At 39.3% G+C, this 27,393-nt stretch overlaps 1 protein-coding gene across 1 annotated transcript in view; it reads left to right on the top strand.

Annotated features, from left to right (window-relative positions):
* The window catches only part of CADPS (calcium dependent secretion activator), a 461,279-nt gene that overhangs the window by 318,394 nt on the left and 115,492 nt on the right, over window positions 1-27,393 (top strand). The window contains 3 exon segments of the mRNA XM_033131706.1: window positions 6,762-6,898; window positions 10,308-10,495; window positions 26,279-26,380. Of these exon segments, the coding sequence (XP_032987597.1) occupies window positions 6,762-6,898; window positions 10,308-10,495; window positions 26,279-26,380 (427 nt within the window).

Raw genomic sequence — 27,393 nt, 5'->3', positions numbered from 1 at the left:
ATTTATTTTTGCTCATGTTGCAGGGAATGTAAAAACATCAAGTACTCTGTAAATTAATTGAAAATGTAATAGTTACAGCAAGGAAAATTGCAAATCATGCATTTATTTATTTTGAGATCATTAACAAAATCTGTTATGATTTTTTACTCAAAGCAGCTGTCTTATAAAAAGTTATAAAAATTAACATTGCAATACACATCACATGTTTATCCCGTTGGATGCATTGCCATAGTAATTTTAAATTCAAGATTTCCGCAGAATTCATTGTGGCCCTTCATAGATTCTGAAGAAGCCATCCTCTCTCGGCCATGCAAGTTAGCTTGATTTAGTCAAAGGGACCAGGAAGAAATTAAGTTGTTTCTCAAGGGCAATAGGCATGGGAGGACCAGTCGTTTGCTTGCTGCGCAGAGCTCAGGAAGGGCACATCATCCCCTGGTTACTTGATCATGCCAAGAAAAACTCTTCTAGAAAAATCTGTAAACAGCCAGCTGCCATCAATCATTGTCATTTCTTTATTTCATGTCTTCTGATGAGGTTGACTACTGTCATTGTTCGTTATGTCCAAAGCATACATTCACTCTTGTACTGTCAAGCAGATATGACAAGCACACATTTTTCATATAAGAAAGATACAAAGTCACCTTTCAATTTGCAGTTTGGGTTCACAATGACTTTAGAGTTCCATTAGCTATTCTCTTGCCTCTAGCATCCATCAGGATTAACGACAGCCGTAACCGTGCTCTAAATTCCAGAAATAAACAGCTACCTCTAGCTTATTGTAAAAGGGATTCCTTTTACAATAATTGCCTCTTTCAGACAACGTTATAACAGTACAATCATAATTATTTTTAACAGCAAAATTGCTTTTTCTCTAGCCTATAAAAAGTTCCAAAATGTAATATTACAAAATAAAGAGAGATTTGGCCTTTTGTCTTCATTCCCTTAGCTGTGAGAATAACAGGAAAATCTCAATAAAATGAAATGGAAAGCCATACTTGGTAGACCTTATTGCAAACTTATCTAAAAAATGTTTATATTTGAAATGAAGTCACATAAAGATGCTTGCTATTAGGATAAGAAATTATGAAAAATATTATGTATTTTTTCCATTGTGGGGGGAGAAGAAAAAGAATATCAAACATGTCATGACTGAGAATATCAAACATCATGATCAATTAAAGAACAACATAAATGCTCGATTGGCCAATTAGTGACATCACTTGAATTTTAATGAGGTAGATTAAATGAGAGTATAAAACCTACGTAGTCATATCACTTTAGGAGCTGATATTTTCCCAACATTCCTTAAACGCCCAACCAAAATTGTTTCTGAGCAAACCTGGGGTAAAGGTTTTGGTTAGTTTCCACTTAAAAGTGTATCTACCTTCCAAAAGTCTGTGTGTCCATCAGCTTGCTTCTGTGTCATGGATACCATTGATAGTGTTTTAAGTTTCTTAATGTAGTTAGGTACCGATATCAGCTTTATGCAGCCAAGTTGAGTCTGAAGTCAGTCTCCTATGCCCATACGATAAAGGATTTCAAAATCTTCATGCAATTAAACCCAGAAGTGAAACAAGTAGCATTGTTTGGAAGATGTGTTGAATTATGCCCTAGCTGCAGCGCCTATATGGTTACATAGTCCATTTCAGTACATTTGGAGCCCTTACAGACCAAGCAGGACTTAGGAACTGTTCAGCCAGGTCTGAAAAAGGCAAAGGGCAAAGGTTGAAGTCAGTTCTTAAAATGCAGTAGTCAATCGTTGATTTCTAAATTTAAAATGATAATAATAATAAAGAGTATTGATATGCATCTCCCAAAACAAGAGATAATTCAAACATCATTGGAGTTGTAAGCAGCCACTTCACCCTCCTAATTCTATTTTGCCCAGCCTAGTGTTAAAATTCATTTTCTTTCTCTTGACACGAGCCAAACATTGGCAAAGGAAGGGATCCCGAGGTGTCCTGAATTTAAGAATTAACTTTCTCCTACTTTGGCTCTGGGCTATTTTCCCCTTGCTAATGTCAACACTGGAGTTTTCCTTATCTTTAATCAACCCATTCCAATTGTTTGTAGGGGGAAAATGGAGTTGCAAGGAGCATTTATTTTTAAATGTTCAGCACTGTAGAAGAACAGACTGGGACAGTGCAAGAATGACTAGATGGTGTTGCTTGGGAAGCACCCACAAGTTCTTTGAAACAGAATTTGGAACAGCTGGACCACTGCAGTGTTTTATTTTAAAATAGACAACATATGTAATGCATATGGTCCTAGACATGTATGGAGACACAGGCAGACATTCTGAATGGTATCCAAAGACACCTGCACCTAGAATTCTGTTTCCTTCTAGAAGATTTTTTTCCCCTGAGAGCACATGTTCCCACTTTTGGATTTGCAAGATGCCATCTGAATCCCCATGTGTGTGACTCCTTAATAAAGTCAGTGGGAAGTTTCCTGGGGTGGAGGTGTCAGAGTAAGTCCCTTAATAAACACTTTCTAAGGACATGGCTCCTCTGGGAGCTGGCAAGGGAAGTAACAGGTCAGAAACTTGCCCTCAAGGAACATACTATTTACCAAGGGATTCGATTGGTATGTGTGTGTTGCAACCACACAGAAATTGGAACATAACCTATCAAAAACTGAAAGATGGGACGTAGGAGTCGGTTATTAGCTGGGGCAGAGCAGAAGCATAAAACAGAGAGATTGGAAAGGACTCCCAGCTTCCTAGAAACAATATGGTTGAAGAAGCAACCTATAACTAACATTAGGTATAAACTAAAAGACATCCTTGGCTTTCTAAGTACATAAACTGGCTTCAAGAGCACCAAGAAGCCCGCTCATTCCCTCCCCAGTAAGGTTTATTGAACACTTAGCCTGTGCCAGGCACCCAGGTGCTTTCCAGCTACTTCTCCTCTTCAGACCCTCTCAACAGCCCTCTGAGAGGAGACCCAAACACTGTTCTCGGCTTACAAGTGAGGAAACTGAGAGCAGAAATACTAATCAGCCTGCATCACATCACATACCTGGTAAAGGCAGAGCTAGCCTCAGAGCTAGTCTGTCTGACCCCTAAGCCCACCCACTACACCACCTGCTATCTTAGCACCAATAAACTTGTGGCCACTGAATTTAGTATATCAACATTCCATGAAATCAAGACATAGAAAATACTTGTTGAAAGAGTGAATTTATTTATTTTGATTATATTATTTTCATTATAGTGACACTTGTTATCAAGTGCCTGCTATGGACTAAGTACTGGTGTAGGTGCTGGGAATATAGCAGAGAATAACAACAATTCCCTGCTTAGATGGAGCTTAAAAATCAGATCCCTTTCTTCGGAAGTACAAATTGGTTGTTAAAATGTCGTCATGGGGATGTAGAATATAACATAAGGAATACAGTCAGTAATATTATAACTATGTATGGTGTCAGATGGGTACTAGATTTGTTGGGGTGATAGATGGGAGGGGTTGGGGGCAGGGTGAGAAAGGTGAAGGGATTTAGAAGTACAAATTGGGAGTAACAAAACAGTCATGGGGATGTAAAGTAAAGCACAGAGAATAGTCAATGGTATGGTAATAACTGTGTATAGTGCCAGGTGCGTACTAGGCTAGTCAGGGGATCACTTCTTAAATTATATGAATGTCTCACCATATGCTGTACACCTGAAATTAATATAAAATAATATTGAATGTCGAAAAATAAATAAATGATATGGAGAATTAAAAAAACAATCAGATCCCGTCCTCTCTGACACCTTAAAATAGCATACCCAGACTACCCCTCCTCTTTCTTTTTCGGAATATAATAAGCTCGATGAAACTCTCAAAGATTTCATGAGAGCCAGCCCCCCTTTTAAGCACTCTTGAGTTGCTGGAACCATTAAGATAATGAGCCTAATTCTGAGTAAATGATGGTTTCGTGTAAGCAAAACCCAGAGGCTGCTCCTTTTACTTGCTGTACATTCCCACTGCAGTAAGTAGGCCTCATCCCACACATATAGAAGTGTGCAAGGGATCTTAAGGATGATTCAATGACAGTAACAGCAGAAAGGGAACTGAAAGTTCAGCTCATTTTACACACCAGGAAATTGAGGCTCGGAGAGCTAACAACTCAGCCAGCATCCCACAGCTATTTAAAAACGGAGCTCAAATTAGAATCCAGACCTCCTAAATCAGGCCCAGCTTCATTCCACATGTGGACCCAGAAAGAGAGAGGAAAGAAAGGAAGAAGGGGAAATGAATCTTTATGTTGAGAGGGTTGCCTTCTGAAAAGGAAAACAGGCTAAAGCATGTATTTTCTTTCAAGCGGCTTTAAAACATAAGTAAAGCCAAAATTGTGCTTCAGATGTACTCTAAGCCAAGAATTAGCAGGGTGAAGATGGACTGTGTTGGACGGGGCGGGGGGAGGGGGCGGAGGGCGGGGTAGAGAGTGGATCCGTATCAGGTCTCTGAGAAGGAGCCAAGTCGCCTTTTCAGATCCATTTCCTGAGTGGGCAGCAAGGCAAAATAGTTCATCGCAAAGTTTTCAAGAGGTTTAACACAAAAAGAAAGAGTAAGAGACTTGAAACATGTGCCATATTTTTAACAGCTACAAAAGAGCCCCCTTCTCTTTGCACTAAATGACCGGTTGCACCATCATAATTGAAGAGCAATAAAATAGCAGAGCCAAACTGGCAAAGTGAGTTCCCGGCCGATTTGTCGGCTTACAGCCTCTCCTGAGCAATCCGAGAGCAAGAAGGCCGTGCCAGCCAAATGCTGCATCTGTCTGGTAACGTGGGGAGGGCAGGGAGGCTTCTGATAGGGATGAAACAGGATAAACAATTCCTGTACCCACTGTTAGTTTTTCCTGAATGAAATTGACCCGGGACTGACAGGATGGAGATGAGAGGGCAGAATCTGTCCTGAGGGGTGCGCGGTGCAGGGTTGCCATTCTGCCAGGGGAGACCTAAAGTTGGAGTCCTCTTTCTCTCTCTCTCTCTCTCTCTCTCTCTCTCTCTCTCTCTCTCTCACATACACACACACACACACACACACAGAGGCATGCACCCTGAAAACAGCTAGCTTTTTCCCCAGCACCAACTTCCTGGCTACCTCTCTTACCAACCACCCTGAGTCAAAGAAGAAATGTAGTTTAGAGACCAGACAAACAAACAAAGAAATCCTCCTAAATAAAGCATGTAACCTCAGATTGAAAGCACTTTCTTGAATACAAATCTGAGGCAATTAACACAGCAAAGAGCATTCTTTCAGACTCTCTCATGTTTCTGCACATGTGATATCCCTTCTAAAAGCTTGTGTTTTATCATCCTCATGGAACAATTTGGCTATTAAAACACAGATTCTTCAACTTGCCTTCTGGAAACCGTTGCTTCTGTGTGTCTTGGGCATAAACAACACATCCTGTTCAAACACTGACCACTTGCTGCTTCTAGGAAAAAAGACTGAAGATTTAAAAATGCTAATAATAAGAGGGCGTAAATCTAACATACCATGCATTTAGGTTTAAATGAAACACACATTCACTAATGTTTGGAGAAATCATCTTCAAGTCACATTGCTACCATGACCCAAGTTTTCAGCCATACCCCAAGCATGGGAAGGAAAAAAAAAAGAACACTGCCTGAGATGAAGGTCACATATGAAAATATTATCCAAACACCATCCCAAGTCAAAAATTGATTTGCCCTGTGCCCTGACAGCATTGCCGGTCCCTGGCAAGTCCCCATGCTCCAGTAGAATGTTACATGCAAGGGGTGAATAAACCCTTGCTTGATTTGATATAAGTCTTTTTTCTCTTCACAGTCTGCATATCAGGAGAGTGAGTAACTATGAGGTGGAGTGAGCTGATTGATTCCTTTAATGTCTGGGACCGTCATTCCTACCTCTTCAGGATTTGCTTGAATTCTCTGAGTTGTTTTGCCAATTGAGGATAGAGTATTTCAGTCCCACATATTGAGATTAATTAGTTAGCCCTTAGGAGGTTTTGCCTACAGCCTTCACCCTGTAAGGAAAAGTGTGAATACATTGAGACTATTAATTCACAATAAATGGCAGATCATAGCCCTTGCTGAGTAAATTTGTTTCTCTTTCCTAAGCTTTGCTAACTGAGGGAGCACACTATAAGACAACGTCCTTGGCTATCACAAACTAAATTCCCATTTAACTTATTCTCCAGGTTTCAATGAAAAGCTTCTGTTATTATTATTTTTTTTAATTTTGGAGGGTGGGGACCCAAACCTTCTGTGAAACCAAATTGGCAATGGGAATTTGGAAGGGGAGGATACAAATATTGTCACTTTGCTGAAAATCAGCATAACCCTTTTCCAGATAATCCCAATAATTGTAGAGAATTGCTCTAGACATAACCACTGGAATGGCAGAATCTATTAAAAACCTAAAAAGCTAAATATAAATAGGCTTTTATAAGCAAAGACCCGATCTGCTTTCAGTGTTTGGTGAAACGCAGGCGAAGTTACGGTCGTGTGCTTAGCTTTTAAAGAACGACATAAAAGCACTGGAGTTGTGATCATTTGATAAACATGTTGATGCCAATATATGTTTGCCTAAATGCAACAAAGTCACCAGTAAGTGATGCAAGTTGACAATGGGAGATAAAAAGAATATCTTGGGGATGATGGTGGGAGGCAACGGGAAACAGCTAGTGTTCGTAATGCCTAGTGAATTCCTGTGTATTTGAAATGTCAAAGAAAATGTGATGTATTTCTCTAAATTGTGTCTCTCTCTACATGTATAAATGAACAGATGCAGATAGAGCTCAAAAACATGGCATGGATGAATTTATCTCGTCCAACCCCTGTAACTTTGACCACGCTTCCCTCTTTGAGATGGTACAACGCCTTACTTTGGATCACAGACTTAATGATTCCTATTCTTGCCTGGCAAGTATATTCTTTGGTCTACGGCAATTTAAACATAATGGCTTTTTTTTTAAATGAAATATTTCTCTACCTTGATGTTAGAAGCTCTTTTCTCTGTTACAGAGCCCCTTTAACAATTATAAATGTGTTCTTGATTTCCTGAGTTGAGAATTTTTCCTACCAAAGAAAGAAGACAGAGCGGGAGGAAGTTATCGGTAGAGATGATCCAATTCCCCAGCCTCCCTATCTGAGCTTCCCCCTTTTCAGCTGCCACATGAGAAATATTCCCAAGAGGGTAGTCAAGTTTGGCATCTGCTTGTGTAGAACTTGTAAAAATCGCCTTGGTTTCTTAGACTTTGAGATCTCCCTCCTTTCCCACCCGAGAGGATAAGACCCTGTGCTCCTGTCTCTGAAATGAATGTGTTCTTTTTCTTTATTTTTGAAAGATTAAAATGATTTGTAAATAATAAACTCCACTTTTCAGAGGCTAAACTGGTTTGGGTTTGTTTGGGTGGCTTTTTTTCTTCATAGTATTTGATACATTTTTCACCCTTTGGGGGACTTTTTTCTGGCATTTAGACGTTTGGAAGTCCAGCTCTCCAGCAAGAGCATCAACATTTCTTGAAATCCTGCTTTTAGCCTAGATTTAAATCATTTAGATTCAAGGGACTGCTATTATGTCTTCATTGCATTTCTGAAGCTGCATTTGGGGCTTTATACTATCAGAGTCGGAAACCTAAAAAGGACTCGATTTACTTTCTTCTGCAAACCATACATTGTCACTTCATTTCTTAAAGGTAAATGTTACTAATCCCACTTTATAGATGGGAAGGGTAAGGGGAAATGATGAAATGACTTTACACGGAGGAAAAGCCTCATCCCTGACTCCAACTGCTAAGGTTAATGTATCTGCATTTTATTAATATTGCATATTAACTAAGGCTAACATGTTATTGATATTAACATAAATATAATGAAAATATGTTTCTTTCCTAAACGACACGGCTATATCCTAAATCCATTCCAACTAATTTTTATTTTAAATTTCTTCCTTTTCTGTACCAGAAGCCAAAATATTAAAAATAGTAGATAAAATAGGCTTTAAAATCGAAGTAAGATTAAATGGAATAATTTATTAATCTGTGTCTTTAAAAGATTCATTGATTATCTCAGTTTGGAATCACTTTATCAGAAGATTCTGAACTTTGCCAAATGGGAAAGAAACACATCACTTTAACTTTAAAAAAAAAAAGCTTACCTTGCATTGCAAGGCAATTTTTCTCAATTGCATTTCCTATGATTATGTGATTATTCATGTAATTATAAATCGCATTCATAAGACTTGTAAGAATATACCTCTGAACCTAAATCATTCCCTTTTATATATAATTTCTATTCTCCTGAGGAATTTTTTGAGGTGTATTATTTTCAAGGCTTTTTTCACATGATCTTTTTCTAAACAATTTTGTTTTTCACTAACAAATTCATCACTAAGGAGAGTTGGTAAATGCCCTCTAAAAAATGGAACCAAAAATGAAATTTTGAAGCTTGCTTCCTATTAGTCACGTATAGGCTTAAAAATATGGTCTAAAATCCAAAATTAATTATGAATAGCATAAAATAGTTTCCTTCCCCATTTGTATACCTGTATCTATTAATCATCATCCCAAATTTTCAAAATAACAGCAATTAAAAGGACTTTATCTCTTGCCTCTCTATATTCCTTTTTTTTTTTTTTTATTATTACAATCTTTTTTTTCTGTTAGTTTTGGAGACCGACCAGCAGGGATACATAAATTTTTCTGTGTCTTCGACTGAGTTCCTAATTGATATTTCTTCAACTCTTTTCAAAGCAGCTATTTTGGCATCTACAAAAGACTTGGTGTCATCTGAGTCGTAGAAAATATATTTTAATCTTTCACAGCAGTGTTGTTTCTAAGATTTAGCATTTGGGGTAGCAGATGGAGTGGCAAAGAAGTTGCCTATAGGGGCAGCCCACTGCCTCAACTACTCTCCCGCCCTCTGCAGTAACTTATAATTTGAAATAGGAAAGATGCCGTCTTTCGTTGGATGTATTGCTGAGCTGAATGTTGTCAATCGAAGATTCCCCAGATCATTAATACAAGCTGAGAGTGTTGCACAGGCCTCCCTCACTGCACTCGTGTGGCCTCTACTTGCCCCCAAGTCACTTTCTCCTTTTGCCTTTTCTCTCCCAAGACAGAACCGTATTCAGAAGATGACTCAGAGAAGACCCTCAGATTAAATTTGTATTTTTAAAAATCCTAATTTCCCAGCTTAGAAAGTACCACCTAAATTGGTTTATTTCTTGCTTCAGAAAGGTGCCAAAACAAACAAACAAAAAATCATTTTATTTCCCTCTTGGCCCAAGGGTGACCCTGAATAGCAAGTCACATGGCCTTCCTGAGTGTTTATTTTCTTAAGTGCCTATGGAGGCAGCAATTTCTATCCCATCGTGCTTCCCAGTCTGCTCTGAATCGGAGATTTGTTCAGGTTCCCTTTTATAGCAGTTTCGTCTGGTCCTGAAGCAAGCAAATAAATAAGAAGAAAACAAATAATTGCCAGAGGAAAAAAGGAAACAAATCGCTAAACCAGGACACGAGAAGTTCCTCTCGGTTTAACTGAACCATATCTGAAAACTTAGTCATGTTGTTCTCTTTGGAAATTATGTTACCATCTTCTTTTCAAAATTAATTTTTTTTTGGCTTCCCAAGTGAAAAGATTTATAAAGTCCTGGCATGTATGTAGACAAATCCTAATATGTCTTAAGCCTTCAGAGTAGGAAACACAGGAGACCTGGAGAGAGACAGAGCTGGGTTTGAGTCCTGCCTGTTTTGTAGTATCTGTGAGACACTTAACAGCTCTGATTTCCATTTCCTCATCTGTGACCTGCAGATAATTCTGCCCTGTCTACCTCGTAAGGTGGCTGTGGGGCTCAACTGAGACTTCTGTGTCAAGTGTAAAGCACTCTACCAATTTAAAGCATTAATGTTGTTACTTTTTCTTAGCAGAACCAAGTCTTTGCCCTGCCCCACTCCAATACTCTTTTAAAGTATACAGTTAAGTATTAGAAAAGTGGGGGAAACTCCTCCTGGAATCATACTGTCTGCTAATCCAGACTCCACCACATACTAGCTCTAGAATACTAGGGAAATTCCATGTCTTCCCTGAGCTTAATTTTTCCATCCATCGAGCAACGATAGCAGCACCCATCCCGTAGAGCGGTTGTGAGGGTTGGACCAGGTAACACACACAGTGTGTTACCACAGTGGCTGTCAATTAACAAGCAGTCAGCAAGTGTTAACTCTGGCTACTTTTTAACCCCCTTCTCCAGTCACCCCCAACTCTAGCAGCCCTCCTGAAACAACCAACCTGTATTTAAAAGAAAGTCTCTCCCTTATTCCCCAAACAGGGCTGGTTCAGTCCTGGCCAGGTGTTTGTACTAGATGAGTACTGCGCACGAAACGGAGTCCGAGGCTGTCACCGACATCTCTGCTACCTCAGAGACTTGCTAGAACGGGCAGAAAACGGCGCCATGATCGACCCCACCCTCCTTCACTACAGCTTTGCCTTCTGTGCATCCCACGTCCACGGGAACAGGTAAGCACCTGTCCAGAGGCCCTGCTTGTAGCATCATCGCTAACTCTCTTTGCATCCCCAATCCCTCGGTATGCACACACACACACACACACACACACACACACACTAGTGCACGCGCGCGCACACCAGCCACACACCCACAAAGAACACAAAGATCTAACTTAGTTTCTTCTCCTTTCAAGAGACTTAAAGAAAATGGCAAATGGGACTTTGAGAGTGGTCTCTGAAATTAGAAAAATCTAGGTTCAAATCATGGCTTCTTCATTTGCCGGCAATAACCTTGGATGGTAATGAAATCTTTTGTGCCACAGTTTTCTCAGCTGTAAACAGCGATGATAGTGTCCTCGTGGGGCTATTGAGAGGATGCAAATGGACGCAAAGGGCTCCGCACAATGCCAGGAACATGGCAAGAGCTTAATCAATGTTGGCCTTTGTTGTTCTTATCATCTGTTCCATAGCTATTACCAACTGAGTGTCCGGCACTCGGGTATACACTCAGCATATGTGGTGAACAAAAACTAGACACCCAACGAAGGCAGGGATACATAGAGATGGGTGCTTTGAGGAAAAGACAAAACTCCATGATAGCGTGTAATAAAGGAACCCAACTCAGATGGTGTGGCAGGATGGCAGTCAGGCCTCTCTGAGGAAGTGGCACCTGGGCTGAGAACGGAGGCAAGTGTAGGGGTTGAGTGGTTGCAGACAAAAGGAGCGGCAGGGACAAATGCCCTGCAAGGGGGAGCCAAGTCCATCTCCAGAGCTGAAACAAGCCAGGTGAAGCTGAAAGGCAAAGAGAATCACAAAGCATTTGATTTAACCATAGAGCTGGGAAGAACTTCCAAGATTAAATGTAATCAACTCCCCCAGTTTATAGGTTTATAGACAAGCCCAGAACATTAGTTCTCCTAATGCTGCATTAAGGACTCTCTTCCTTTAGACGTTGCCCAGCTCCTGGAGGAAAAGATCCAAGTTCTGAATAATGCAAAGCAGCAAATAATTTAAGAACATTACCATTTGGCTCCGAAGACACTTTTTTTTGAAAGTTTTTTGAAAGAAATTTATTGGAATAAATTTCAATACTGCCACAGCCAGTTTACTATCCCAATGTAGGTAGCCTCACATTACTGTAAAGGCAAACCTACGTTACCCCAGAGCACCCCAAATACCCAGGGAAGGCACACCCAGGGAAACCTAGTTGGCCTCAGAAACACAACCTCGGAGGAAAAATTGCTGCGCTGGGGAAATTCACATGTGGGAAAATCCAGAATTGACTGCATTGATTTGAAATCAGAGCTGTGTCAGTCATCTTCATCTTTGCAAGCTATACAACTCTGAAATATCTGTGGGATTTGTTCTGCGCTTTTCCTCTCTGTAGTGGTGGTAGATTTTATGAAATGCAACTTTAACATGTAGAGCTAGATAACAATAGCATTGTGTGTTTGAATATTTAACAGGCAACAAGGTTTTCATCAACTCCTGTTATTATCAGGTTCACGAGCCCAGTACATGACCTTTTATTTGCACAAAAGATATTCATGAAAATTCTGATACCTGGGAAGTAACTGGGCATAATTCTGCTTTTTATAAATATGTACACTTTGATGACTATCTGTTACAGCCTCTTGGACTGAATTCTTTAAAGAGAGAGAGAAGTTGCATTATATTCTCTGGGTTGTCACACTGTATTCTACATATGTTACTGAATAAGAAAGTGTTATAAAATAATGAAGTGTTTTTGTAAACTCCCTGGTAAACATCATCATGAATTATGATACACATTGTCTGGATTTCATATTGTAAGACTGCCACTTGATTCACAGTTAGGTTTATACATCTTGTCATGGAAACAGTTTTGGATTTCTTATTTTCTTTTCAATTCTGATTTTCCTTATGCAAGTTTGCATCTTTTTTTTTTTTTTTTTTGCTTATTACTTTAGTTTGAATGCATTTGCTCTTGCTGTTTGACGCATCCTTCTTTTTCTTTCTTTCTTTTGTTTGTGCATGTACGTGTGCTCTTGATTATCCTGTGGCTGGCCGCACTCTCTGCATGCCCCATGTGACCACCCCCTCTCCAAAGTCAACAAATGCATGTGTGCTTTAGTGGGCTGCCACCAAATATAGACCCTGACGGGCGCAAAAGTCCCTCCCCATCTGAACCACAGGCTAAAAGAGACACCAAAAAGGAATCTAAAAAAAGGAAAGATTTCAAAACGCAGGCAAATCTAGAGCCCAAAAGGTAAGAAGTTATGTGTGTATCGGCTTGTGTTCTGTAATCTGTGACTGTGACCTCCCCCTGTCCCCATCTGTGCCACAACCTCCACCTTAGGTAACAGCAAACTTTGTGTGCTCCTGAAATCTCTGTTCTGTCAAGCTCATACAACAGTGCACTTTAAAAATATCCTAGCAATGGGTAAAAATACCACGTGTTAGGACTGAATTTGAGTCGGGTGTTTAGTGACTCTTAAAACACGTCCTTATTGAAAAAACTAATTGAGCAATATATTATAAACAGATTTATATTATATTATATTATTATATATTATGTTATATATTATAAACAGAATCATGAGTCAGATTGCTGTTCAGTGGCATCTAGTCAGGGGTCTGGGACCTTACCAAGTCATGCATAATAAGCAACCCGTGCTTTATGCTTTTGTAATTATGTTCAAGGAGCAAATAAAATGTGTTGACATAAGATGGTCCATACATTTATAGTAGCTCCATTGTTTTCAGCAAAACTCCCTCAGTTCCACTGTTATCTCATGCAACAAATTTATTTTCAAATGATGCTTTATAACAAAGACACAAAATAAAGCCTATCACTAAATTAATAGCTCTTACTGGAATCACTTATGTAATGAGGTCCCTTGAAGGCACTTTTAAGTTCCAAAATTATGTTTATCCTCTCCTCTTTTCTCTGGCCTTTAGAGATACTCTCTTTGTGAGTTGATGAAATGGCAAATTGGTGGCTTTTTTCCTTAATAAACTAGATTTACAATTATTTCTAGTGTTATCCTTATGTCCTTCTTCACCTTTCCCACCCTAAATTAACATTGATATTTTAAAGTTAGGTTGTTGCAGTTTTGAAACTGGTGTTAGGACCAGTGCTGGCATTGCCAAGCTACACAAAGTTCACAAGTAGGTTTGCTTTATGCTTCAGTATGAATATATTCACTGGACTGTCTCTAAATCCTGAAATATATATGTATATGTGTGTGTGTGTGTGTGTGTGTATATATATATATATATATATATATATATATATTTCACATGTAGGCAGACTGAATGACAATGCTTACTCTCACGTCCTAGAGAATGTGACAATCAGTGTGTGCAGGTCCAATAGAGCCCTGATTCCACGTAGACACCTGTCTTCTGAACTTGCCGGTTGTAAGGATGTGATGTGGAGTTTCTGTTTGTGTTTCCCAGTGAGGGTCTGCATGCAAGGCAACAATAGCTTGCAGCCAGTAAGGAAGGGGCTTGAGAATGTTGTGGGGATGCCTGAGGAAGCTTCTCTGGCTGCTGTCCAAGGTGCTGCTTTTGGAGTGCTCCGTGTTGAAACAGAACAGAGTAAATGGCCACACTTGATGGATCCTGTGCCATGAAAAACTATCCAAAAGGACCTTGAATGGTACTTTGAGAGGCTTATGTGTGTTCGAGGGTCTATGTTTGCATGCATTTTTTAATGAAGAGTAAGTCATAATATTAAGTATCAGTTGTATAGCATTCTGCAGTTTACAAAGTGCTTTCATATAGTCTATCGCATTTGCTATAATATTTTCAAGTCAGCTATTTTTACATCCATTTTGCAGATGATTACTCTGAATGTCTGTAAATTTAAGTGGCAAACCTAGATATTCTGAGTCCAAAATTCTTCCTCTTTGCACTATATCAGCACTGTACACAGATTCTAAAGGTCTGAGTATTAGAGCCTGTTCTGTATAAATGTAGGATTATTATATCTCATTTCTGTGCCTCAGTTTTCTCACCTGCAAAATAAGCACATAGAATCATAGCATCTGTAATATCTCATCAACCTCTAAAATTATAATCTATGGATTATAATAGCAAATGAAATAGTACATTGTCAGATTTCCTAAGTAAAGTTTAATTAAAATAAGGACAATTGCTGCCTCCTAATAAGTACTTGCTATATGCCAGGCTCTGTGAGAACTGCTGTTTATGTATATGGTCTCATTTTATCCTTGTTACATCCCTATACGTATTGTTATTACCTTCACCTGACACAGATGCCCGGCTCCATATGACTTGCTGACTCAAATTATATGAGGATGGGACCTAGTACTTTCCATTTTAACAAACTCCCCATGTGATTTATATGCACACTAGAGTGTAAGAACCACGCACAAGTTGAAAATCAGTGGTGGCAACTGTTAAACCTTTAGGCATAGAACACATCTGTGTGAAAGAAACAAAAACTCCAAGTAAAAAGGAGAAATTTCAGCCCACCACTTCAGAGTTTGTTTGGGGGGCTTTGTTTGCAGGGGGATGTCCTGTTCATTTTGGATATTTAGAAACATCGCTGGCCTCTACCCGCTCGATGACAGTAGCACCACCCATCTGTAGCGTGACAGTCAAAAATGTCTCCAGACATTGCCAAATGTCTCCTGGGGGAAAAGATCACCCCCAGTTGAGAATCACTATTGTAAAAGATGCCAAACATATGGACAGTTCCACATTTTCCAGCGATTGAAATTGTAGAAAGCAAATATCTTCCTGATTGACAGGAAGTGTCTCCTTTGAGTTAGATGTTTACGGTTCACAAAGGCATAGTTTTTCACAGAGATATGACACAGGCTTCCAGAGAAGGTGAGAGAAACTGGGTCCTGAGCACCTGAGCACTCACTAATGATTTCCAGCTGCAGCAGGGTGGGGCTCTGCCTCCACCTTTGGGGCTGCTGAGTTAGTGTTAATAGGTAAAACGTTAATGGTTGCGTGAAAAGCGACTTGTTACCTAATCTGAAGCTGGTTGTGACATAACCGTACGAATGGACTCTATTGTTCAGTTAAATTCAGTTAAAGAGCAGTTTGTGTCCACGACTCATGAATTCCTTCTTCATCTGGGTCAAAGAATAGATAACATCTCTACATACAAATAGTGATCATGCTGGTAAAAGAGGTTAGGAAAATGGTTTCGCCAACAGCAAAGGCCATTGATAGCATTCAAAGGAGATGCTCCCTTTGGGTGGTCTAAAATACATATATGTTGTATATTATATATTCTGGCTTTCTCCACAAGGCCAAAATTACCAAGAGGGCCAAATTGATTTGGGACATATTTAGGAAAAAAAATGGAAGACTCTTAGATTAATTCATATGATTGCTATATCTCACCCGGAAATGTTAAAACTCATACCAAATGGCCGAATTTGGCATCTCACACCACACACAAGAGCTAACGCTGGGCAGGCAGCAAGGCAGAGAGGTTACAAATGCAGGCTGCAAAATCAGAATGTCTATGTGTGAATTAAGCTCACACACTTATTTGTTATGGAGTAAGTGACTGAACTTCTTTGAACCTCAAACTCCCTCAGTTCCTCCCAGATAGTTCCAAGGCATTTGGTCTTCAGATCCCACTGAGTTAGGCCTTGGTCGTCAAACTCAGCTGCACATTGGAATCACGTCAGGAGCCTAGAATCGCCTGAGCCCCACCTGCAGAGGTTCTGACCTGATTCATTTGGGATATGGCCTAAGCATCATGCTTTAAAAATCTCTTCAAGTGATTCCTGTAGGGAGCAACGTTTAAGAACCACTGACCGAAGGAACATTCGTTTGGGCCAGCTCTTTAAAACTGAACCCATGTTCTCAGAGAAGGAAAAGGAAAATGTACATTCAGCTGGTTGCACTTGGCGATCATAAAACCCACAGATGTAAATCGCTACATCTTCTGATTTTTAAATCAGCTCCTCAGGTTGCAGTACTTAATTTTCACCATAATATTTGTCGTATTCTTTCTAGATGACATTTAGATTAGCAGCACTTTGGTCACTGTCCCACAGTGACAAGGCGATCAAACAGCTCCGATGATTGCAAGTTGCGTCAATGTTCCTTGGATCCCTTTATTATTGGGATGGGAAATTTTTCTCATTTACATTATTATTTAACATTTCTTGAATGCCAGTGCTGCTCTTCACATATGGCCTGCCTAGAAAGTACATTGTATCAGCAATTAGCAAATCCATAATGCCAACCGCCCCAATCCAAAGTAAGCTGCATAGATTAATGAGTCTGCAAGCAGATGTAAGAGGGCAGGAGCCCTGAAAATCTCTGAAAATGTGCCCAAGGAGTCTTTTGGGAGATGTATTTGGAGCCAAGGTGCTGCTTGTGTGCAGAAACTATGTGCTCCCTGTGGGTTAGATGTGAGTGTTACTCCACCAGGGTCCCTAAATCAGCAAGTGGTTCCATCTACCCAGTTGCCCAAGACATACCCTCAGGAGCCGTCCTTTGTCCTCCTCACTCAGCACATCACACGGATTCAATTACTATGTCCCATCCATCACATTAAGTATCTCCAAGCCTTCTCCCTCTCATCAGTGCCACTGCCAGAATTCAGGTCGCTGTCTTCTCTCCTCTGGCCCACAGCTGTTGCCTTATTGACTGTATTCTTGCCTCCAGTGTTGGTCCCTCACTCCTAATCCATGTCGCATAATGGTGTCTTTCATTCTTTTTTTTTTTTTTTTTTTTTGCAAGTGCCTACCTGGAAGTAAATGAGTAGTTTTTGCACAATTACATGTTTTTCCTTTCACTCCAATCTCACCTTCCTCCCCTTCTCTCCCTCTCTCATTTCCCTCCTTCCTGTCTTTGTCCCCTTCCTCTCTCCCTCTTCCTCTGTCACACACACATACACTTATTATGACATTGTGTCTGGGGCTTTTTAACTCTCCCTCTCCAAAAGAGAAAGAGAGAAAAGACTGTGTCGCAGGAACAGCTATGTTTTACCAACCTCTGAGTACTGTACTAGCAGGCAGGTGTGGGTGGGGGGTGACAGTGACTCCCACATTCTTGGCCGCATGTTACCCATGGGCACAGGACATTATTGCACTTGTGGGCAGGAGCACGTGGCTGTGGCTGACTGGCCTTCCAGCTCTGAGCAGGTGCTGGCCTTGCATGTAGCTAAGTCATACTCTCTAACTTCTAAAGAACCATCTTCACCTAATGGGAAACACTCTTAAGAGAGAGGTGGGGGGAAATCAAAACATTTCAAGTAAATGTCTGAATTCCCAAGGAGAAGTCCTCTTTAGAGTTTGTATGCTAACTTTTCATGTGACTCTTCCAGGAGGAAATTTGCCCCATGAGAACAGCAGAGTTTCTAACTCAGGCATAAAATATTATGAAATGTGCTGAATTATTTATTTATGGCCCATAACAAATCATCAAGTAATATGCATTTCCCTTCTAAAATTTCAACAGTGTGTCCTTATCTTGTCATTGAATTCACTGGTGAAAAACATATTTTCAGATGTCACACCCTTTTCAGGGTGGATATGATAACAAAAAGCCACACATAACTGGTCTGACCATTTAGAAGTCAGGTACAGGTGCTCAGGGTAGAATCTAAAGCTTAATTGTCTATGTTTGTCTAGAAATAAAGAAGCCCATGTCTTCTCCTCTTAATCCTCAAAGAGAAAAATCTATGTAGTAGCTATTTTAGAAATTGGTCCTTCTCTGGCGAAATTGGTCCTTCTCTGGGGAAAGAAATATATGCTTTCTAATATTCTCTTGCGTTCTTGCTTCATTCAGTACCTGGACCTAGCCTGAGCCACTTTGACTAATGTCCATATAGTGACAATAGCATCCATATTCTTTAAGATTGTTCAGTAGCAAGAGATTTCTCGATCCTTCCCAAACTTGTAATAGACACCTTCTGATATCGTTGGGTTATAGCGACATGTTTAAGAAAACAGTAAACGAGTCAGAAAAGACCTTACTGGTATATTTTTGCCATCTCCAGGCCTCTTTTTCAAATGGACTGATAGTCAACCTCAAGAAGCTTCAATGCACATTTGTCATGGTGTAGAAGCTGCTTGTTGCTGCTTCCTGTCCTACCCTTTGTGATACAAACACTTTGATATATTTGTTTTAGCAGCGTGTCTGAGCCCAAGGGCATCAGAGCATAATTAGAAAGGGCATGGGCTGGAGGGAAAGGAGAAGGAAAGGGTAAGGCTGGGCTTTCCTAATGAAGCAGTGACCATGGGATGTGAGAGTCCTAATTACAGTTTATAACTAACCCCGAGATTATACAAACCATCCAGATGAGCAAGCACGGATGTCTCTTTTAAAACTATAAAGTGTTGGTGCTATCTTCAATTTGTAGTTATTAACCACTCGAAAGAGACAAAGGAAAATATTCCATGCCAGGGTTAAATTCAAAGGTATCATTCTCAAAGTTGTAGGGCTAAGGAATTGCTAGGAGAAGTCAGTTAAAATAAGAGAGGTTGCCAGAGTGTGTTTGGTCTTAATGTTCTATTTAGGGAGCATTGCAAGGTACATTACTGAGATATTCCGTCCTACTCTGGCCCTTTAAGCTCTCATGTTTCTGGGCTGGAACAACTTAGTAGCAAGTAGGATTCAGTTATCATGCTTGTTTAAGGACATTTTCATGGATCCATAATGCGGTCTGCAGGCATGCATCCATTTGGAGAGAGAGAATATATCATGTTTACAGTGCCTGCACCGGCATATGTGGACATTTGCATTTGGAGAGAAAGTATATTCCCACTTCAGCTGGAGTTTTACCCCTTGTTGGTAGTGATTGGAGCTGAAAGCTGGCTGTATGTGGAGAGGTGGACCAGACATACTGGCCTCTTTTGTTGAATCATTTCTTTTTACACCTGGATTCTGCACCCGATTACCAAATAGATGCAATATCAGAACCTATCAACCATTGTAAGCTTTGCATTAATTTAGTAACCTGACCTTCTTGAAAAGATACCTGACCTTCCAAATGAGGGCTTTGTGGCCCAGCTTTCAACATAATGTGGAGAACTGTGCTAACAGGATGATTAAAAACTGGGAATCTGTGTGCTTACCTGGGTGTGGGGACAGTTTAATGACCCCAAAGAGATAAATTCACTTTCGCTTTTACAAGACACATTGCAGCTTGATTTCTTTCACTAGATTGTTCATACTTAATTTCAAATAGCAAAATAAAATGTTTCACATTAAAAGCCTAGTACTTAATCACAGTGGATTAATCCTACAGTAGACATTAATTAATAAGCTGTAGCTCAGAAGCATTTGGGGAAAGGGAGAACAATTTGTATAACTAGTAACTTAAAGGATGGTGGCTGGTTTCTGGTATTTTCAACCTGACAAAAAAAAATAATAAAAACACAACTCTAGATATATTATTATTTGTGACACGCCTCAAGATGGGAAACTGTGAGGAGAGTGAAGATGACAGAACTGGTGCTAACCACTGTGACAAGAACTTGAAGAACAACCGACATGACATCTTTCCTATCATGCTGCTGAAAATGTCAAATTTGTGAAGGACAGTGAGAAAATTGTTTGCCGAAAACTTGAAAGGTAGAGTCCAGAGATGCCCGCTGTGTCAGATGCAATATAGTCTTTTGTGGCCAGAGAGACCCACTTCTGGCTCCAGTGATGGCCTGCAGGTGGGAGAGCTTCCCGTCTTCGACAGGGCTCCAAAAATGATTGCACTTGACCTGCATATTGTCTCAAGTTTGCAGTATCATGATATACAAGAAGAGAGTTGTTAGCCAGTGTGCAGTTAGGTGGAACCGGAGGCCAGGGACCATATTTCCTTATTCTCTCTCTCTCTCTCTCTCTCTCTCTCTCTCTCTCTCTCTCTCTCTCTCTGTTTCTAAACCTAGGTTCAAAGGCGTCAATGCTTTACTAAATTCGGGAGTGGGTGAAAGGAGAGGATATGTGCTTTGTGAACTTACATCAGTTCAGTAGTAACAAAAACTAACTCTGGATCATCTAAGCAAAAGGGAGTTTATTGGGATGATTCAGGGAGCCTCAGGCAATGCGAGGGGGAAACTGGAATCAAGGCAGCTACTGAAAAGTAGGAAACAGGACCAAAGCAGTGATTCTTAATCCTTAACTGCTCGTTAGAGTAACCCAGAGAGCTTGAAACCTGACGACGTCTAGGCCCCGCTGTGGACTAATTAATCAGAGCCTGAGGATGAGACCTCTGAAAGCACTCACATGGTTCTGAAAAGTATGCGCAGAGCTTAAGAACTACTGACCTATGAGGAGAGCCTGGTCAGGGCCCAGCTGCTGGTACATGCGGATTCCACCTCTTCTATCCTTACATCATTTACTCGATGTAAACATTCCAGAAAAGGGTGCCCAGTTGGCTGAGCCTGGGTCATAGTACAGTGCATAGTGACCGTGAAAGGTAGGAACTGGCCTGGACAAAGGCCTACAGCCTTAACAGCGGGAGAGTAGACACCTCAATTCCCTTCCCCCAAGGTGACCCACAATGTGGGGCCACGATCATTCTCCAGAAACAATTCAGCTGCTTCTAGCAAGTGGCGATGGATGGTAAGAAACCAAAAATCAAGAGGGCAGAAAATACACCAGTCAGGACATGAGAGGGTGGGGGTGTCCCAGTGCCTAGACTAGTGTTCTGGTTAAAGACACATCTCAGCCTGGTATTTACCAGCTAGGAGTTTAAAATCCAACTTCATCCCTCCTCTTCTCTCATTCTTTTTGACTCCTTAAGTGTTAAAAGTAATGAGAAAGGAACAAGATGCAAACCCAGTTTTATGGCAATTATAGAATCACCCCCAAATGTTTCCAGAGGAAAAAAAAATACAAAAGCATGGCTTCTGAGAGACACCCATACAGTTTTTCTATTTATTTTGCAACTGGCGCTGCTTGGAATGGCACCTTGGAAACAGTGCAAATGCCACTTTTGGAAGGGAGTGCTAGCTTTGCAAGTGGACCATGTACTTGGAGAAGATCTCTGGTTCCAAATTTACTCCAATCCAAGGGAAATTGGGAACCCTGAATCACACATACCCTTTCAGCCACGAAATATTCTCTTGGTCTAGGGCAGACGTTCTCAAAGTGTGGTTTCCAAACCAGCAGCAACACAGAACTTGTTAGAAACACGAATTCTCAGATCTAATGAATCAGAAACTCTGGGGGGTGGAGCCAGGCAGTCGGGGTCATGGCAAGCCCTACAGGTAATTCTGAACTCCGCTTAGGTAGGAAAACCAGCACTCTCGGAAAAGTATTTTATTGCTTCTGTGAGAACTGTTCTCCCCAAAATATTGAACCAGGATTTTTCAGTTAGTAGATCTGTAGAAATCGGTCGAAACCTGTACAGTTAACACTGGTAAATTCTAAGGGTCCATGGAAAAAGAATTGATGTTTGACAAAATTTTCAAAAATATTAATAATTATGTGAAATAAAAAAATATATATATTTTTTATTTTTAACTGATATAGTTGTAACCTGTAATCTTTGACAAATTGTACTATTCCTGCATGTCTCTTCCTCATTTTGTAAAATAGCGTTCTTTGTTACCAGTACCATTTCAGAGCAATTCTGGCAATTACAAACAAATTTCTATTCATTATCAAAATCATGATTTTTTTTTTTTTAAATCACCTGGATCTTTTTGGGTGAACTCTGTACTATGTGCCTTGCAGATGTAAAGTTAGTTTCATTTATTTTAAAATAAAACTATACACACTGACATAGGCAATTAAGAAGCAAATTTAGGAAAACACTACAACAATAATTTTTAGTCATTTACTCTTTGTGAATAGTTAGATGAACTATGTTCAGAAAGTAGTCCAAGGAAGTGAAAGCTGCTATCTGATACCTTTAATAATCAAATTGTACGTTTGTAATAACACCCTTTGTAGTGAGAATTAACTGAGAAGGCCAAGCACACACTAAATATTTAGTTTTTATCATGTCAAACACAAACCTAAAAATTACTTTCTAATTGCCTAATTGCCTTAGAAGACTTGATGGGTAAGGAGTGAACGGTTTTCTTTAGAGAGGTTTATCTCCTAATAACGGCCCCAGACGCCTCGGGGCTGTCCACGTTAATGGTTTCCATGCCTTTTCTAGGGACCTACAAGCCCCTCTCTGATTTGTAAATTATATTTAATAGCATTCTTCTCTGGTCAATTCCCTGCTAGGAAACAAAATGCCTAAAACATCTCCCTTTCTCCCAAATCAAGTGTGTGCATGCACATGCCAATTGTATAAAGGTGTGTTCAGTGCATTAGCAAGCTGAATTCTGTGTAAAAGTCCAAGCGCTACAGCTGAAGGAGGTTGTAGATTATAACAGAAACATGAGAAGTTACCACGTGTGTTTTGTGGAGGCTAGTAAATTCATTCTGAGATTTAACTACAGATTTATGGACATTTTGTGTTAAAAAAATTAATAAACTTTGTAAATTAACGTTTGCGATTTCTCCAGAAAATTTGAAAATAAGGGCACATTTAGAGTTTCCAGCAGCCTACCTGATATTCACCATTTGCCTTCCTTCTTTCCTTAAGTTCTGGGAAGTGTGAAGAAATGAACAGAATTTTAATGTTTAATGGTGTTTTTTAGAAAGTGGAAGAGGGGAATTTGGGGCATTTTCATATTTTCAAAGGGAAGCTGACCAATTAACCCCTAACAGGAGGTACACTGCTGTCATTTGCCAAGTCTTTTGTGTAGTCAGACTGGTCTGGGATACAGGATTTCCCAACTTATGCTGGATGCTTGAGAAGGCCTATAAATAAGACCATTTGTTTGGTCTCAAGATGACTTACATTTGCAAACTGAAGAATGTTCCAATAGAAGTTTCATGGTGACGCACCAATCTGCAAACTGGCTCAGTCAGTAGTCAAAACAAGTCACTACGGATGTGGGAAGCTGAAGTCTTTGAATGGGTCAGATTATCCTACGTCTAATTTGGCACGGATAAATTTGGGCTGTAAATATGCAGCTCTCTTTGTATTTTCAACTTGAATAGTCCAAACCAAATAGGGAAAATGTGTGCGAAACTAATGGCGAGTTAGAAACATGAGAATACTGTGATTAAACCGAACTTCACTTATTTATGCTAGGGCCCTTCTTGTTATTAAAATGAGCAATAGTTTGCTAAGATTGAAAAACACCATATGTGGTTTATTCTTTTTTTCTTTTTAGCTTTATTGAGATATTGCTATAACATACATAATTTTATGTCATGGGATAATTTTATGGGATGATTTGATACACGTATATATTGTGAAATGATTACTACGGTAAGGTTAGTTAACACCTACATCCCCTTACATACTATTTTGTGTGTGAGGTGAGAACTTTTAATACAACTCTCTTAACAATTTTCAAGTATACGATATAGTACTATTCATTATAGTCACCATGCTGTACATTAGATCTCCAGAACTTATTCATCTTACAGCTGGAAGTTTGGACCCTTTGGTCAATATCCCCTCCCTTCCCCCACCCCTGAGGCCCTGACATCTCTGGTCTACTTTCTATTTCTATGAGTTCAACGTTTTCAGATTCCACGTGTAAGTGAGAACATACAGTATTTGTCTTTCTGTCTTGCATTTCACTTAGGATAATGCCCCCAAGTTCCAGGGATATTGTTGCAAGGTGGCAGGATTTCCTCCTTTTTATGGCTGAATAATATTCCATCATGTATACAGCTCATATTGACTTTATCCTTTTTTTATTTATATATATTTATATATGTAATATTATATATATATATATATCACAATGCAATGTTATATATGTGTGTATATATACGTACATATGAATATATATATACATATATGTGTGTGTGTATATATATATATATATATATATATCACATTTCCCTTATCCATTTATCTGTCAATGGACACTTAGATTGTTTCCATATCTTGGCTATTGTAAATAATGGTACAATGAACATGGGGTGCACGTATATTTTCAAAATAGTGGTTTCCTTCCCTTCAGATGTATACCCAGAGGAGAGATTGCTAGATCATATGGTAGTTCTAGTTTTAATTTTTTGAGCATCCTTCATATTGTTTTCCATAGTGGCTGCACCAAATAACATGCCCACCAACAGTACACAGGGTTTCCTTTTCTCCACGTTCACACTAACACTTGCTGTTTCTTGACTTTTTGATAATAGCCATTCTAATAGATGTGAGGCGATATCTCATTGTGGTTTTGATTTGCATTTCCTTGATGACTAATGATGTTAAGCATCTTTTCATGTACCCATTGGCCATTTGTGTGTCTTCTTTGAAAAAATATCTATTCAAATTCTCTGCCCAATTTTTAATCGAATTGTTTAGGGTTCTTTTGCTATTGAGTTTTGTGGATTTTTTCTATATTTTGGATATTAACTTTTTATCAGATAGATGGTTTACAAATATTTTTCCCATTCCATAGTTTGCCTTTTCATTTTACTATACAGAAGCATTTCAGTTTGATGTAGTCCCACTTGTCTATTTTTGCTTTTGTTCCTTGTGTTTTGGTGTAATATCCAAAAAAATTATTGCCAAGACCAAGATCAAAGAGCTTTTGTCCCATGTTTTCTTTTAGGATTTTTGCCGTTTCATGTCTTACTTTTAAGTCTTTAATCCATTTCGAGTTCAGTTTTGTGAGTGGTATAACATAGGATTAATCCAATTTCATTCTTTTGCATGTAAACATCCAATTTTCCCAACACCATTTATTGAAGAAACTATCCTTTCCCCATTAGTATTATTGTTTTCCTTGCCAAATATTAGTTGATCATATTTATGAAAGTTTATTTCTGAACTCTCAATTCTCTTTCATTGGTCTATGTGACTTTTTTAATGCAAATACCATACTGTTTTAATCATTATAACTTTGTAACAAAGTTTAAAATCAGGAATTGTGATGCCTCCAATTTTGTTCTTCTTTCTCAGGATTGTTTTGCCTATTCAGGTCTTTTGTGATTCCATACAAATTTTAGGATTTTTTTTCCCTGTGAAAAATGCCATTGGAATTTTGATAGGGATTGCATTGGATCTCCAGATAGCTTTGGGTATTATGGACATTTTTAACGATATTAATTCTTCCAAACTATGAACATGGGATATCTTTCCATTTGTGTGTGTGTGTGTTTTCAATTTCTTTTATCAATGTCTTGCAATTTTTACAATGTCTTGTAATTTTTTTCTTCAGTTAATACATGAGTGCTTAAATTAATCTGAACATCTGTAATTGTAAGCTAGAAACTGAGTCACTTAAGAACATTTAACACTGGGAAAGACAGACTGTTATAAGGCACCTGGTTTTCAAAGGAGTTTGTGTACGTAATTCAGGGGTCCCAAATCTAAGTGTCTGTAAGAGACAAGTAATGCAAATTAGAAATGTGGGATGAGTCAGTGCCTGCCCCAGCTAAGGAAGAAACTGTTAGTTATACTTACCAATTAATGCCAGTTGTTCCAAATTTTCAAGAGAATTGTATTATAAAGCTTTCCTAATTTTAAAAATGTTGGCAACTAGTTCAAAATGTTAAGAAGCTGTGAGACAGAAGGTTTACAAGATGAAACTTCAAGCCACTAGTTTGTACATTTTACCATTTCACAATAAATGAGTGACAATTTTGCAAATGTCTCCAAACGATCACCCCAAAATACCACATCCCCTTTAATAGCCAGCACTGAAAAGCAGGGCTTCTCCTCAGGTCGCATCTATCATTGTAGTTGTTCTTCTAAAATGGACAGTTTCCTCCTGCTAGAGATTTGATTTGATGGTGTCAGCATATGAGGTTCCCGTCACTTCATGACATGTCTTCTTTCAGGCCTGATGGAATTGGAACTGTGACTGTTGAAGAAAAGGAACGTTTTGAAGAAATCAAAGAAAGACTCCGAGTTCTGCTGGAAAATCAGATTACTCATTTTAGGTAAGGATCTGGGGTTAAGAGTCTTATTAGAATCGTGAGAATGGAGAGGGGTAAATAACGGACTTGATTTTCTACAACTGTAAATCAATAAGATCCACATTGGCTATTTAGAAATAACTGAATGGAAAAAGCAAACCAATAGGAAAGAGTCCTACTACAATAGCTAGGAGACTTTGGAATCTTAAATTCATTTTATTTCCACCAAGGGAAAAAAGGCCTCCTGTGAAAGCTAACCCTGGTCATGAATCTATTTTTTTTAATCTATTAAAAAGTTGAATTTGAAGCTTCTTCGAGGTTCCTAAATGAAACAGTGAAAAATCCTGTGAAGCAGATCACATGAACAGAGAAGGAAGGCAGTGGTACCTTCTTTACCTTCTCCATTATCTCCGAAACAAAATTGCTGGCTACTCAGAGAAAGGAAGAAACGTGGATCAGCCTTGGCAGATTGCCTCTGCCCCACATACAAGATAGCCAGTAGGTTCGACACTTGAGCCTTGTACCACGTAGCCCACTTCTCCCTTGGCACAAATTAGACATTTCTAATGCTACTGTGATGGTTCTGGACCAGAGATCCTGAAATAGTACCTCAAAAATAATTAGAGCATTTTTAATGGCATAATAAGTAGGTAAGTCCTTCTTGTTATATGCTTTATATTAATATGTGCCAGAGACAGGGCTAGAGGCTAGATAAGTATTAACTCGTTTTTTTAATTCTCAGAACAATTTTGTAAGGTAGTTGTTATAATCCCCATGTAAACAAAAAGTAAACTGAGGCTGAGAGAAGTTAAGAAACTCGACCCAGGCTATTCACCCAGCAAGTGGAGGAAATACATAGGGTAGTCTGAATGTAAGTAGCTCATGCTGGTCCCTTCGTACCATAAAGAACAGTGTCCCAAAGGGCTGATGACAGCCTGAAACAGTCAATGGAACTCCTAGTGTTACCTGACATAGTTCTATCTGTGCCGTAAAATCATCCTGAATAAATCTTTATTGATCTTACACTAAATGCAAGA

The sequence above is a fragment of the Rhinolophus ferrumequinum genome, chromosome 17, assembly GCF_004115265.2.
Source record: "Rhinolophus ferrumequinum isolate MPI-CBG mRhiFer1 chromosome 17, mRhiFer1_v1.p, whole genome shotgun sequence".
Lineage (NCBI taxonomy): Eukaryota > Metazoa > Chordata > Mammalia > Chiroptera > Rhinolophidae > Rhinolophus > Rhinolophus ferrumequinum.
The sequence above is the reverse complement of the archived record's forward strand: the minus strand, read 5'-3'. Positions and strand labels throughout refer to the sequence as shown.